The 16,409-nt window shown below is 42.1% G+C and overlaps 1 protein-coding gene across 5 annotated transcripts in view; it reads left to right on the top strand.

The window, feature by feature from the left end:
• Nucleotides 1–16,409, top strand: part of GMCL1 (germ cell-less 1, spermatogenesis associated) — a 509,303-nt gene that overhangs the window by 267,752 nt on the left and 225,142 nt on the right. For all 5 annotated transcript variants that reach the window (XM_053718223.1, XM_053718225.1, XM_053718220.1 and 2 more), the window contains one exon: nt 8,189–8,332. In XM_053718223.1, coding sequence (XP_053574198.1) covers nt 8,189–8,332 — 144 coding nt within the window. The remainder of the gene's footprint in view (nt 1–8,188; nt 8,333–16,409) is intronic.

Below are 16,409 nucleotides of genomic sequence, written 5' to 3'. Positions count from 1 at the left end.
TCCTGTGATATTGCAATTGCTTAATTTTTTCTGTTTACTTTAAGATCAAGTATCAGATTATGATTTATTTTAGCATTGTTAAAGGGACAACATTTACTAGACTAGGTGCTGTTGCATTTGTCTTGTTGTTTTGCATTTTGCAAGTCCTCTGTTTTGACTGGTCCTTTAAACTGGACTATCATGCTAATGATTTCATTTGTGTCTTCATTTGTGTCTTCATTTTATTGAATATATTCGCAAATGAGGGTTAATCTATGTCTTTAGCTATTTTAGCTAGAAGAATTTTTTGATTTTTTTTAAAAAAAAACAAAAAAACCAAAAAGAAAATCCATATTTCTTTTATTCTAAGATAATCAATTATAATTGGATTCAATTCTTAACTATGGGCTTCAAGATTGAGTTCTAAGACTAAACTTTAAGCTTATATTAGTTTGGTTGTTCTTATTAAGGAACAAATTCCTGAGTTCTTTCCCAAGTAACATGTTTATAATTGGGGTTCGAAATCAGCTCCCTAATATTGCGATGTACGTGCCGTATTCCAGCTTGGCTGGTAAGGGGCAGGTTAAGACTTCTTTGAAATTTATTTGGTTCTATTCTGTCCAAATTTCTTTGATTTTATTCCAGTAAGGCTAACACTTTCTTTCAGTGTGTTTCTGTCCTATATATTTTGGATACTGTTGAAGCATGGCTCAAGCGCTGCTCAGACCTGGAATCTTCTGGGGTATTTTTTCCAGTTCTTTTTCTAGGAACTGGGTTTTGGAGTTTTATTCAAACTATTCTGCCTTTTTTATGGTCATTGATACAATAAATGCATATTCTTCATTTTTCTGTTTTCATTCAGATTATTTCCTGTGGATGTGGAATCTCATATGTTTCACTTGCTCTTCAGGACATAGTTAGAGGATCTTTTTTTCAAAAGCTCTTGATTCCTCACGCAAGGGTCACCTTTTTTTAGGTTTCCAGATGGTTTATGTCACTATCTTTGTCTCTATCAGACAAGGGACAATTTGATTTGGGTTCCGTCTGTCGGTACCTTTAGTCTCTATTATTTCCTTCAGTTGCTATATATGCATAGAAGTTTTAACAGCATTGGATTCAATTTCCTTTGCTCATTTTCAATGGAAAGATCCTTTCCAGCTTTTTATGAGTGTTGTTTCTTCAAGAACATGGTTGGAGGATGAATTAACCAAAAAGTTTGTTGATTCCTCAGACAAGAGTAACCTTTTTTAAATTTCCGGATAGATTCAGTGTCCATGTCTCTGTTTATGTTGGATTAGAGACGTCTGAAATTGGTTTCAGCTTATCAAAACCTTCAGTCTCAATCATTCCCTTCGGTAGCCTTATGCATGGAAATTCTAGGTTCTTATGACTGCTGCATTGGACGTGTTCCCCTTTGCTCATTTTCACATGCGACCTCTTCAGCTCTGTATGCTGAACCGGTGGTGCCGGGATTATACAAAGATATCTCATTTAATATCTTTAAAACCGATTGTTCGACACCCTCTGACGTGGTACAGACCACCATCGTTTAGTTCAGGGGGCTTCTTTTTTTCTTCCAACCTGGACTGTGATCTCAACAGATGCAAGTCTGACAGGTTGGGGAGCTGTATGGGGGTTTCTGACAGCACAAGGGGTTTGGGAAATCTCAGGAGGTGAGATTTCCAATCAATATTTTGGAACTCCGTGCAATTTTCAGAGCTCTTCAGTCATGGCCTCTTCTAAAGAGAGAATCGTTCATTTGTTTTCAGACAGACAATGTCACAACTGTGGCATATATCAATCATCAAGGAGGGACTCACAGTCCTCTGGCTATGAAAGAAGTATCTCGAATACTGGTATGGGCGGAATCCAGCTCCTGTCTAATCTCTGCGGTTCATATCCCAGGTATAGACAATTGGGAAGCGGATTATCTCAGTCGCCAAGCGTTACATCCGGGCGAGTGGTCTCTTCACCCAGAGGTGTTTCTTCAGATTGTTCAAATGTGGGAACTTCCAGAAATAGATCTGATGGTTTCTCATCTACACAAGAAACTTCCCAGGTATCTGTCCAGATCCAGGGATCCTCAGGCGGAAGCAGTGGATGCATTGTCACTTCCTTGGAAGTATCATCCTGCCTATATCTTTCCGCCTCTAGTTCTTCTTCCAAGAGTATTCTCCAAGATTCTGAAGGAATGCTCGTTTTTTCTGCTGGTGGCTCCAGCATGGCCTCTCAGGTTTTGGTATGCGGATCTTGTCCGCATGGCTTCTTGTCATCCGTGGACTCTTCCGTTAAGACCAGACCTTCTGTCATAAGGTCCTTTTTTACCATCAGGATCTCAAATCCTTAACTTTAAAGGTATGGAGATTGAACACTTGATTCTTAGTCAAAGAGGTTTCTCTGACTCTGTGATTAATACTATGTTACAGGCTCGTAGATCTGTATCTAGGATGATATATTATCGAGTCTGGAAGACTTACATTTCTTGGTGTCTTTCTCATCTTTTTTCCTGGCATTCTTTTAGAATTCCGAGAATTTTACAGTTTCTTCAGGATGGTTTGGATAAAGGTTTGTCTGCAAGTTCCTTGAAAGGACAAATCTCTGCTCTTTCTGTTCTTTTTCACAGAAGGATTGCTATTCTTCCTGATATTCATTGTTTTATACAAGCTTTGGTTCGTATAAAATCTGTTAAGTCAATTTTCTCCTCCTTGGAGTTTGAATTTGGTTCTGGGGGCTCTTCAAACTCCTCCGTTTGAACCTATGCATTCACTGGACATTTAATTACTTTCTTGGAAAGTTTTGTTTCTTTTGGCCATCTCTTCTGCTAGAAGAGTTTCTGAATTATCTACTCTTTTCTTGTGAGTCTCCTTTTCTGATTTTTCATCAGGATAAGGCGGTGTTGCGAACTTCTTTTTAATTTTTACCTAAGGTTGTGAATTCTAACAACATTAGTAGAGAAATTGTGGTTACTTCATTATGTCCCAATCCTAAGAATTCTAAGGAGAGATCTTTGCATTCTTTGGATGTTGTTAGAGCTTTGAAATATTATGTTGAAGCTACTAAGAATTTCCGAAAGACTTCTAGTCTATTTGTTATCTTTTCCGGTTCTAGGAAAGGTCAGAAGGCCTCTGCCATTTCTTTGGCATCTTGGTTGAAATCTTTAATTCATCATGCTTATGCCGAGTTGGGTAAAACTCCGCCTCAAAGGATTACAGCTCATTCTACTAGGTCAGTTTCTACTTCCTTGGCGTTTAGGAATGAAGCTTTGATTGTTCAGATTTGCAAAGCGGCAACTTGGTCTTCTTTGCATACTTTTACTAAATTCTACCATTTTGATGTGTATTCTTCTTCTGAAGCAGTTTTTTTAGAAAAAATACTTCAGGCAGCTGTTTTAGTTTGATTCTTCTGCTTATAATTTCAGTTTTCATTATAAGATTTAAACTTTATTTTGGGTGTGGATTATTTTTCAGCGGAATTGGCTGTCTTTATTTTATCCCTCCCTCTCTAGTGACTCTTGCGTGGAAGATCCACATCTTGGGTAGTCATTATCCCATACGTCACTAGCTCATGGACTCTTGCTAATTACATGAAAGAAAACATAATTTATGTAAGAACTTACCTGATAAATTCATTTCTTTCATATTAGCAAGAGTCCATGAGGCCCACCCTTTTTTGTGGTGGTTATGATTTTTTTGTATAAAGCACAATTATTCCAATTCCTTATTTTTTATGCTTTCGCACTTTTTTCTTATCACCCCACTTCTTGGCTATTCGTTAAACTGATTTGTGGGTGTGGTGAGGGGTGTATTTATAGGCATTTTGAGGTTTGGGAAACTTTGCCCCTCCTGGTAGGAATGTATATCCCATACGTCACTAGCTCATGGACTCTTACTAAAAGTTCTTACATAAATTATGTTTTTCTTAATGTTTTATAAAGAATAATAATACTAAATCTGTAATTACAGATGAAGTGGATAGTGTTCGTGAATAGGTTATGAGGAGTAAATAATTGTAAGTGAAGCTAGTGACGATCCAATTAGCAGTGATTAGAAATGGATATAACTATATCCAAAAAATAAAGAAAGATGTAGAAGTGTTAAAACTATTTTATTAAACTAAATTTACTGTCAACAATAAAACTTTAGGATTAACTAAAAGATATATGACAAATAAAACAAATAAAAGCAAATAAAACAAGGGACGTCTCCCTATGAACTTTTTTCAGTAAGTCGAGTGACTTGACAGTATATGGTCTCTGAATATAACTTGATAAACATAAAATGCCACCTTGGGATTAAAGCAACACTTCTACATCTTTATTTTTTGGATATAGTTATATCCATTTCTAATCACTGCTAATTGGATCGTCACTAGCTTCACTTACAATTATTTACTCCTCATAACCTATTCACGAACACTATCCACTTCATCTGTAATTACAGATTTAGTATTATTATTCTTTATAAAACATTATGAAAATATTTTATACCAGTCAACACATAGGACTTAAATCCTAAATATCCGTTTTCTGAGACACTTAGATACTATTGTTTTTTCACCTGATACAAATCAGAATCACTTATAATATCTCACTTAGATAAGTTACACATATAATGGTAGCATAAATCCTAGCTTAATTTATAAGCGCCAGTGGAAATCCAAACTCTTACAAGCAGAGCAAGAATCCAGCCGAGACAAAGTCGGCATGAAGGGGCAGCCCCCAATCTCTCGCTGGATCGTGTAGGGGGCAGTCTATCTCTGTTTGCAGAGGTTTGGATGTGAGACGTACAGGATCCTTGGGTTCTGGAGGTGATCACCCAGGGTTACAGGATAGGGTTCAAAACTCATCCGCCCAGGGGCAGATACCTCCTGTCAAACCTATCCTCAAGACCAGAGAAGAGAGACGCCTTTCTAGAGTGCGTAAGGGATCTCTAATCTCTCAGAGTAATCTGTCCAGTACCTCTATCAGAAAGGGGTCTAGGGTACTATTCAAACCTTTTTGTGGTTTCAAAGAAGGAGGGCACGTTCCGCCCAATTCTGGACCTAAAGTGGCTCCTTATCTGGATGATATTCTGGTTTAGGCTCCGTCCTACAGTCTCGTGGAGGACCATTCAAGGGCTCCTCTTCTTCGATCCCATGGATGGAAGATAAACGAAAGAAAGAGTTCTCTGGTTCCCAGCAACATGGTGGAGTTCCTGGGTACGATAATAGATTCCATATCTATGAAAATATTCTTGACAGATCAGAGACGTTCCAAGATTGCGTCCAGCTGTCTTGCCCTTCAGACCTCCTCAAGGACATTTGTGTCCAGGTGTATGGAGGTGATTGGGCTCATGGTATCCAGCATAGATGTCATTCCATTCGCCAGGTTACATCTCAGACCTATTCAGTTATGCATGCTGAGACAATGGAACGGCGATCTCTCGGATCTATCCCAACAGATCTCTCTGGACAACGGAGTGAAGGAATCCCTCTCTTGGTGGATCCGTCCGGGACAGCTGGCCCAGGGGACATCCTTCTTGAGGACTTTCTCAGCAGACAATCATTTCATCCAGGGGAATGGGCTCTCCATTCCGAGGTGTTTGAGGAGATTTGCAACAGATGGGGGACGCCAGAGATAGACCTCATGGCGTCCAGACTCAACTTCAAGCTACCCAGATACGGGTTGTGGTCCTGGGACACTCAGGCAGAACTGGTAGATGCCTTGGGAGTTTAACCTAATTTACATTTTTCCAGCGTTGCCACTTCTTCCTCGAGTGGTGGCCCGCATCAAACAGGAGCAAGCTTCGACCATTCTGATTGCTCCGTTGTGGCCGTGGAGGACGTGATTTGCGGATCTGGTGGGGATGTCATCGTCTCCTCCATGGAGGTTACCCTGTCGCAGAGATCTGCTGGTTCAGGGTCCCTTTCTACTCCAAAATCTCGATTCTTTGAGGCTGACTGCGTAGAGATTGAATGTCTAGTCTTGGTCAAGAGAGGTTTTTTTTGAGGGAGTAATTGATACTCTCATCCAGGCCAGGAAGCCGGTCACTCGTCGCATCTATCATAAGGTGTGGAGGACCTACTTATCCTGGTGTGAGGAACGTGGATATCCCTGGCACAAGGTTGGGTCATCCAGGATTCTGGCCTTTCTCCAGGATGGTCTGGATAAGGGTCTTGCCGCCAGTTCCTTAAAGGGACAGATTTCAGCATTATCGATGCTGTTACACAAGAAACTAGCGGAGCTTCTTGATATTCAGTCCTTTGTTCATGCTCTATCTAGGATCAGACTTGTCTTTAGAAATTCTGCTCCTCCTTGGAGCTTAAACTTGGTTCTTAAGGTTTTGCAGAGGGCTCCGTTTGAGCCTATGCATGCGCTTGACAAAATTCTTTCCTGGAAGGTTTAATTTTTTCTGGCTATTGCATCAGCTCGCAGAGTCTCTGAGTTAGCGGCATTGCAATCTGAGCCACCTTACCTGATTTTTCACGCTGATAAGTTTGTGCTTTGCACTGGGTTGGGATTTCTTCCCAAGGTGGTGTCAGATCGTAACATCAATCAGGAGATGGTAGTTCCTTCCTTGTGTCCTAATCCTTCTTTGTCTAAAGAAAGGTTACTCCATATCTTGGATGTGGTTTGAGCCTTGAAGTTTTATCTTCAGGCCACGAAGGATTTCAGACGGACTTTGTCCTTATTTGTGGTGTATTCAGGGAAGCGTAGGGGGCAGAAGGCCTCTTCTACTTCTGTCTTTTTGGTTGAGGAGCATTATCCGTTTGGCCTCCTCAGAGGATTATGGCTTACTCAACTAGAGCTGTGGCCTCTTCTTGGGCCTTTAAGAGCGAGGCCTCTGTGGAGCAGATTTGTAAGGCGGCTACTTGGTCCTCCTTACATATTTTTACAAAGTTTTACAAATTTGATGTTTTTGCTTCGGCGGAAGCTGTTTTTGGGAGAAAGGTTCTGCAGGCTGTGGTGCCCTCAGTATAGGGTCCGCCTTCTTTTACCCTCCAGTTTTTGTTCATTCAGTGTCCTCTAGAGTTTGGGTATTTTCTCCCACAAGTAATGAATGAAGCAGTGGACTCTCCTCCCATTAAGGTGGAAAACATAAATTATGCTTACCTGATAATTTCATTTCCATTTGTGGGAGGAGAGTCCACTGCTCCCGCCCGTTTGCTCTGGTGGGCGGACCTAAATTTAATATTATTCTTCTGGCACCATTTATACCCTGATATTTCTCCTACTGTTCCTTGTTCCCTTGGCAGAATGACTGGGGGATGATGGGAGTGGGGGAGGTATTTAAGCCTTTGGCTGGGGTGTCTTTGCCTCCTCCTGGTGGCCAGGTTCTTAATTCCCACAAGTAATGAATGAAGCCGTGGACTCTCCTCCCCACGATGAAAATGAAATGATCAGGTAAGCATAATTTATGTTTTTCCTCCCCTATTTATAAATTGTACTTAATAAAACCAAAGCACAAATTGATTGCATAATTTAACATAAATTGATGTAATGATGATAATTTGTACAAACATTGAAATAATGTAATATTAGCTAATTTTAGCTTAAAGCAATATGAAACCCAAACATTTTTCTTTTGTGATCCAGACAGAGCATACAGTTTTTAAAACATTTCCAAATTAATTCCATTTATCGAATTTGCTTCGTTCCCATGGTATCCTTTCTTGAAAAGATACCTAGGTAGGTGTCTGGAGCGCTGCATGGCAGGAAATAGTGCAAATGGATAACATTCTTGCAAAACTGCTGCCATGTAGTGTTCCAGAAATGGGCATATGTTCCTGCTTTTCAACACAAGATACCAAGAAAACAAAAATTAATAATAGAAGTAAATTAGAAAGTTGTTTAAAACTGCATGCTCTATCTGAATCATAAGGTTTCATGTCCCTTTTAATATTGGTTAATATTTTAGCTGGGTGGTGTGTCTATTAAAAAGGTACAGAGGAGAAAAATATGTGTATATAAAATGGCTTTCTAATGTCCCTTTTAAAAGCATGGATTCAAAGCCATGTTGTGTTTTTTATCTCAACAATAGAGAAAGTTTGTTCCCTGTTAGCTATTTCATTAAAAAAAGACTTGCTGGTGATTACCAAATATATATATATTTTTAAACTTTTTTATGTTTGAATAATTCAGAACTTAAAATATTGTTGAGGTTTTGATCTTGAGGCTCTATACACAAAGTAGAAATAATTAATCTCATGCATTATTACATTCATTTCTCAGATCTAGAAGAGAATAGTATCACATTTTTGGAATGCGAGCAAGGTTGCCAGTTTGTTCAAGTTTTCAGACATCTGAAGCTACAATATATCATCAGTGACTTGAATTCAGTAAGAATCGTTGAACGTGATGCCCTGATACCTTCAGGTAAGTGCTCACTATGCCCTAAAGTTAATGGAAGTTTAAGTGTTAATTTATGTACAATTATGATAGCAGAGACTGTGAAATCAGAAAGTACAAGAACATACTGTAGTTTATCTATCATATAACAAATATGAGGTAATAAGGATTTGACAGCAGTTAGGAATGAATAGATGGGCTAAATGGATATTGATCTGTGTTTAATGCATTTGTAAACACATTCCACTGCTTTACCAACTACAGACATCAGCATTTGTAAACTAAAATCTTCAGTCCATCAGACATTTTTCATGACAGTTATGTTTTACTTTCTTTGTATCTTTGTTTGGAAATATTTCTGTTGGCTAAAGTCATATATTTATTTAAGTTTCTAAGCTTTGAAGTGCACTCTTCTATTCTTTATTTTTCTTTCCTAAGGGAGGCATTGTTTATGAGTGTTGTATTAGAAACTTCCACCTGCATAACAACTTTAAAACAAAGAGCACCATGTGGTGAAGCACTGGGCCCAACCAGGAAAATTACTGAACAAAAATGTATTGCGCCTAAGCACAGGCTAGTTACCTTCTATTTAAAGGACCAGCTTCAAAATGAGCAAGCTTGTTGCATCTTCAGAATGGGCCGGGTCCATATGCAGGAAAGAAAGTAGACAATTCCAAGGTACAAGGTCCTGTGTAGATGCATAACTCCAAACTATCCCTTATCCTTCGTGACTGTCACAGGCTGATCTTTATGTGTTGCTTTTTCGCACTGAAATATCTCTGAAAACAGCTTTGTTCCAGTGCCTATGGTCATATTCAGCATTTGTTTAGCTGACTGCCATATCTGAATTTCACCAATGCCTAGTAACTACACAATTTGCGTGATTGAGCAATTATTCAAAGCAAGGGAGTGTACATTCAACTATCTCAAAGGAAGAGTATTTTCATAGAGATAATTCCAGCTCTGGTTGTTTTCGATTCTTTCTCTAAGCCATTGCAGCCCAACAGATGAGACACTTTTTGATTGAGTAAAATGAATTGATTAAAAAAACAATGGAACATACAACTATTTATTTAAAAAAAAAGACTTTTTAATTGTTTGTTGCTATGATTGTTTCAGAAGCAAAAGACTCATGACAAAAGTAAAATATAACCTATAGTTAAATATTGATGATGTCTGCCTAATTTGTTTAAATTACATTTCCTTTCATAGAGGTGGTGAGAGTTCAAGATCCATTTACTCCTGGGAATTACTCTTCCCTGCCACCAGGAGGAGGCAAAGATGCCCAAATCCCAAGAGCTATATGCAATTCTTCCCATCTCACTGGTAAATCAGTCTTGTCTTTGCATCTGCTGGAAGAAGGTGAAGAATGAAAATGTGCATGTTATTCTTCAGTGAAAGGGGTTCTCAGACTGAATTGAGGCCCTTTTCCCCTCAGTGTGCAGTGTTTGATGGAGGGATGTATTTGGGAGTATGGGTTAGTGATATATTTTTTTTCACCTCATGAGAATTGGTTACAAATTTTCAACAGTTGTCGTGGTGACTTGTCCTTTGCCTCCCCTTGTTGGGTTACTGATATATTCCTATTTCATATCCACTGTTTATATGGTTCAGCATTAGTTTGACGTTCTGCTGTTTTTTCCCCCTGTAGATGAGTGTCTATAGGGAAGTACTGTTTTTATTATTATATATGAGCCAGATGGGTTATTTAAAATAGCCTTGGGATAGAAGTATATTTTTTAGCGTGCATTAGAACTTTTGCTCGTCCTATTTGGACTGTGATCTCTACAGATGCAAGTTTTTCAGGTCGGGGGGCCATCTGGGAGTCTCTGAGGGCACAAGGGGTTGGTTTCCTTTAGGAGGCGAGGCTCTTCAGAGTTGGCCTCTGTTTAAAAGGGAGTCTTCTCCATTTTCAGACAGATTATTTCACAGCAGCGACATTTATCAGGGGGGAACTCCGTTCCCTAGCTATGAAGTAATTATCTCAAATTCTTCCTGGGCAGAAGCTAGTAGTTACCTGATTTCTTCAGTTCATATTCCAGGAGTGAACAACTGAGAAACAGATTCTCTCGTCAGTCGCTGCATCCAGAGATAGATATGATGGTTTTTCGATTCAACAACAAACTTCCCAGATACTATGCAAGGTCTATGGACCCTCAGACAGAGTTTTTGGATGCTCTGGTAGCTCCATGGTTGTTCGACTAGCCTATCTTTTTCCTCTTCTGGTGGTTCTTCCCAGGAGAATTACCAATATCAGGCTAGAGAAATAATGAGTAATCCTGATTGCTCCGGCTTGGCCTCGCAGGATTTGATATGCTGATCTGATTCAGATATCCTGTTGCACTTCATAGTCACTTCCTCTGCATTTGGACCCTATGTCTCAAGGTCCATTTCTCCATTAGGATCTTAAGTCTCTAAGCTTAATGTCATGGAGATTGAACGGTTAGTTCTCAGACAGAGAAAATTTTCTGATTCTGTTATTGAAACTTTGATACAGGCCCTCAAGCCTGTAATTAGGAAGATTTATCATAAGGTCTGAAAGGCCTTTATTTCCTGGTGTATAGATCAATTTTTGCAGGATTGTTTAGATAAGAGGTTATCTGCCAGCTTTTTGAAAGGTCAGATTTCTTCACTTTTTTAGTTTTGTTCCACTAGACGATTGCTAATCTTCCTGACATTCATGGTTTTGTTCAAGCTTTGGCTAGAATTAAACCTGTTTTTAATAAATTTCTCTTTCTTGTAAGATTTTGTTTCTCTTGGCTATCTATTCTGCTAGAAGGGTCTCTAAGTTGGCTGCTCTTTCAAGTGATCCTCCTTAAATGATTTTTCATCAGTATAAGGCAGTTTGTAGGTCTAAATTTGAGTTTTTACCTAAAGTTGTGTCTAAGAAAAGGTCAGAAAGCTTCTGCCCTTTCTTTGGCTTCTTGGTTGAAACTTTTTGATCTATAAGGCTTATTTGGAAGTGGGATGCCCTCCATCTAAATTGATTACTGCCTATTTTCCAGATCAGTTGCCTCTTCTTAGGCTTTTAAGAATGAGACTACTGTTGACCAAATTTTCAAGGCAGCTTCTTGTTAGTCTAAGCATTCTTTTACTAAATTCTACAATTTTTATGTTTTTCTTCTAAGGCCTCCTTTGGTTGAAAAGTCCTTCAGGCAGTTGTCTCAGGATAATTTTAATTTTGCTTGTTGGTCATTTTTATTTCATATTAAAGAAAAAAAATACCCTGTTTATTCTTTGGGTTCTGTTGTGTGTGAAAAAATATGTATAATTAATTATTAATTATACCACCCTTATTTCTCATTACTCATAGACTCCAAAGCTTGGGTATTAGTTCCCAGAAGTAATGGATTGTGGACTCTTAACGACCTGTATGAAAAAATCGCATAACTTAGGCTTACCCGATATTAATTTCTTTCATGGTGGTCCACATCTTTTTTCTTGCTTTTATTTCTTTTCCTACCTTTTTTGCTTGGCTATACGTCAGACTGATTTACCAATGAGGTGGGAAGGGTTTTATACAGCTCTTGGGGTTTGGGAATCTTTGCCGCCTCCTGGTGGCAAGGAAGAGTAATTCTCAGGAGTAATTATTAGTGGACTCTCATCACCATGAGAGAAATTAATTTATCAGTGTTACAGAAGCATTAGTTATTTTGTTGTGAAGAGCTTATTTCCCAGCAGCAATGCCTGAACCAGCCAAGCCAGCGCCTAAGAAGGGCTCCAAGAAAACCGTAACAAGTATCATTTCATAAAGAGTTAACTTTTTTTCAGCTTTTAGAAATTATTTTCTAAATACAAGTTTGCTGGCTCTAATTAAGTTTAGTGATAAAACATTCCCATTGTCTAATCACCTCCGGAGTCAGACTGCTAATTGATAAGATGGACTGCATTGTTTTTTTATGTGTAACTTGTTATCTGAAGTACTGTAATCCTATTGTGACCTGTCAAAGGACATTGTCTCTCTATCTAAATCTGTGATGGGGGATTTTATGCTTCCCCCCTTGGGAGTGCCCTGTGTGCATGTAATTTCAATAAAAAGCAGTCTGGGCATCCCAGTCCTGAGTTCTTGGTTGACCCTCAATCGCAGCGTTGACTCGTTTTTGTGGGCAGAAGGGTATCCTAGCTGTACTACAGCTAATGGGGATTATTCTACATTTGCGAGACTCATATAGAATACTATGGAAAGCAGCTTCTCCCCTCTTCAGCAATAGGGATCCAGGCTACTAAGCGGTCCATCTCTCAGCGAGACTAAGGGTAACCGTAACATTTCAATCAGGTAAGCATAAATTATGTTTTTTCAATTAAACATAAATATATATTCGTAATGTGTGCAATTAAAGTAACGCTAATGTGAAAATAAAACTTTCATGATTCAGAATAGAGCATGCAGTTTTAAGAGACTTCCATTATCAGATTGTGCTCAGTCTTTTTATATGCACACTTTCTTAGGCACCAGCTACTTCTGAGCATGCACAAGAGTTGTATATGTATATATGTATCTGTGAATGGCGGGTGGCTGTCACATGAAACAGGGGGCTGGCAAATTTAAGTACATTTTTTAAATTTTTCAGAAAAATTTACTGCTCACTTAAAATCTTTTAATTGTCTTTTAATTAAGCCCATTTTGAGTATACAATTCCACTGTATTTAATGGTCCTTTTCGTTTGGTGTGTATGTAAATAGGTGTGTGTGTGTGTGTAAATATGTATTTGTGTTAGGTATGTACGTGTGTGTGTATGTAAATACGTGTGTATGTAAATAAGACAGCAGTTAAGCTGCTAAGTATCACTCCCTTACCCATAACCCCCAGTCTTTCTCTTTGCCTTCGGTGTATGGAGGAGGTGAAGTTTAGGTGTCTGAAGCAAAATTTAGATTTCATCTACAAGCAAGTTTTGGGGTATAGCCATATTCCACGTCATTCCTTGCAGTCGGGTAGTGGTGGCTTTAAAGCAGTTAGGAACTTGTAAAGAGGTACTGTCATGGATACTGGACTGCAAGGGTTAAACCCATACCGCCTACAACCTCACCCCTGTTGCTGCTTAGCGGTTTTGGGCTCCTCAGAGCAACCGCGATTCCCCAGACCTTCTATTCCTGGTTGTTTTGTATATGGACTGTCGTCTTGGAGGAGCTGGTCACGGACCACCACTTCCCCTTCGGCTGGCCGGGCCCCTGGAACTACCGGTTGGCCGCATCCTCCAGGATTACCGGTGCCCTTTAACCCAGGTCGCCCCAGTGGCCCTTTGTCCCAGAGCTCCGCTCTTCTATGGTTTGCTGCCTCTCAGGGTAATCCAGAGGTGGGGTGATTGCCGGAAGGGAGCTCCCTTGGGAACCGGGGGTTCCGGTTCCCCCTATAACCCCTGGACTTCCAGGTGAACGTTTTAAAACGGCATAACTCCGGTCCCCAGCCACAGATCACGTTGCTTTATGGACTGTAGATTATTGGGATCGAGAGCCGGGATCACCCCGAAAACCGCCACCCCTGGGTACTGGCAATCTGCGGGACCACGGCTGATATGGCCAGCGCCAGCCTGTCTGGAGGGGTGGGAAAACTGTGGCATTGTCTCCTTTTTTTATCAAGATGAGTGTGTGTATAAAAGATGTGTGTTTGTCACAATAAAGTCAGTTCTATTTTCACCTGAATGCTAGTCTGTCTAGTCATTTAGGTGGGCTCCTGCTAGAATCACTTTCCTAGGCTACTTAGCCGCTTGTTCCATGGAGAGGAAGGATCCCCTTTGGCGGAGCTACCCAGTCGGGGTAGCCGGGGTATCTGTCACATTGGCTGGCAGCGGTGGGATGCTTCCAATTTCCTGGGACATTCAAACCACCAGCTAGAAGGAATATTGAATGGAGACTTGAGGAAAGACTGCGGGGACCAGGAGCAGAACTACCCCCACCAGAGAAATTTTGGGAGAGGACCATACGGCCGGTGGGTCGGACGATGACCAGGGCAATGAGCCATCCGTTACAGCGCCAAGTTCAGCACCAAGTACAGTATCCACCCCGGGGACATCCACGTCGGATATACAGCGGGAAGTACAATGGCGGTTGGCGTTGTATGACACCCGGCCACCCGAGGAGGTCATCGCCAAGATAGTCTCGGATGTTACCCAGCTCAAGTTAGCAGAAATCCACCAGTCCATAGGAGGGGCTCCATCCGCCCATGGAGTGCCGGCTCCCAGACTACCCAAGCTACCCCATGGGGCCTTCCGAACATACAAGGAAGAAGAGGAGGATATTGACTTTTATCTTCAGGTCTTTGAGACCCAATGTGAACTGCAGGGGGTAACCTATGCCGATAGACTGTCCTGATCGGTAAATTGTCAAGGCGGGTTTTAGCCGCTTTCCACACTACCCCTTCGGAGGACCAAAGGGACTATAACAAAGTAGAAGACCGTATCCTTGCCCGATAAGGGCTCACGCCGGAGGCCCACCGGCAGAAATTCCGGGCACTAACGAAGCAGGGCGGACAACCTTTTACAGAATGGACCCACCAATTCACCCGGTCGATGACTTCCTGGCTAGCCGGCTGCAAGGCCAATACTGGGGCCGAAGTGGCACAGCTTTTTCTACTGGAGCATTTCTATAACCATGTTCCAGTCGAGATTAAAGAATGGGTCCATGACCGTCGACCCACCACAGCAGACCAGGCGGCCGTCACTCCCCGCACAGCTTCGGTTGTAGATCCGACCCCCAGCGGCTACCAATAAGCCCCCGGGATGCCCGGCCTTTGTCCCTCCGGCCGGAGACAGGGACTCACGAGGATGTTTCTCCTGCGGGCACCCCGGCCACTTCAGACGGGAATGCCCGAGTCGGGCCCGACAGCAGCCGGCAACCCAGCCAAGACACCCCCAGCCAACAGCTTGGGTGAGCACTCCAACCCTGACCTACCCAGCCGCTGCCCACTACGCTTATACACCGGCATCGGCTGACTACCCTGAATGGGCTGAAGAGGAGGTTGGCACTCTACAAGAAGCCCATCTTGTGTCCACGGACAACCGTCAGCACCACTGCCAGACCGTTTGGGTCAATGGAAAGGCGGCCTAGGGATTACGGGACACCGGATCCACCATCACCCTGATCCAGCCTCATCTGGCCTCTGCTTCTACCACTACTGGAAGAACTCTTGCTGTTCGAGTGGCTGGAGGTGCCACTGTGCGAATCCCTGTTGCATGTGTCCATCTGGCTTGGGGCGCCGGAGCCCGTACTTTGGACATGGGCATTATGCCAGATCTTCCCGCCAAGGTTTTACTAGGAAACGACCTCGGCCTACTTGTTTCTACCTTTATGGGGGATACTCCCCTTGACACCTGCCCAGTGACCACCCACAGGCAAGCTCAGCGTCAAGCCAACACACCGCAGCTGGGGACCCAGGTAAGACCCCCCATCCCGACTCCTCTCCTTCCCCGACGACCTACCCTCACGCCCCAACGCCCAACCCCGGTCCATGCCCCCCTCCCCGACCAACTAACCTGGGCCTCCCCCTCAGAATTTGCCCAAGAGACCCTAAGCGACCCGACCCTTGCCCCCTTCCGAGACCGAGTAGGGAAAGATCCCCAGGGCCCCGGAGAGGAACGGTTCCGATGGGAAAGCGGCCTGTTGTATCGGGTCTCCCGGAGGAAAAAAAGGCCAGTGGTGGTACCGAAACGTTATCGGTCCGACCTGCTGCGAATAGGACACGATATCCCCTTGGCCGGGCATTTAGGCAACTCCCGAACACACCACCGCCTTACTCGGGGTCTTTTTCTGGCCCAGAATCACAAGAGAAATTAAGGAATATTGTAGGACCTGCGTGGTGTGTCAGAAAGTAGGGAAGACCGGGGACCATATGAAAGCCCTCCTTAACCCTCTCCCCGTTATTGATGAACCCTTTAGCAGACTCGCTGTGGATATAGTAGGGCCCCTACCACGACCTAGTCCCTCTGGGAAAAAATACATACTCACGGTAGTAGACTATGCCACTTGGTATCCAGAGGCAATACCTCTGGCGAATATCCTGGTGGAGACGGTGGCAAGTGCTTTGCTCCGGGTATTCACCAGGGTAGGCTTTCCCTGAGAAATGGTCTCTGACCAGGGGACCCAGTTTACAGCGGAGGTCACCCAAAAG

Source organism: Bombina bombina, chromosome 6, assembly GCF_027579735.1.
Source record: "Bombina bombina isolate aBomBom1 chromosome 6, aBomBom1.pri, whole genome shotgun sequence".
Classification (NCBI taxonomy): Eukaryota; Metazoa; Chordata; class Amphibia; order Anura; family Bombinatoridae; genus Bombina; species Bombina bombina.
This window is presented reverse-complemented; position numbering and strand designations above follow the sequence as displayed.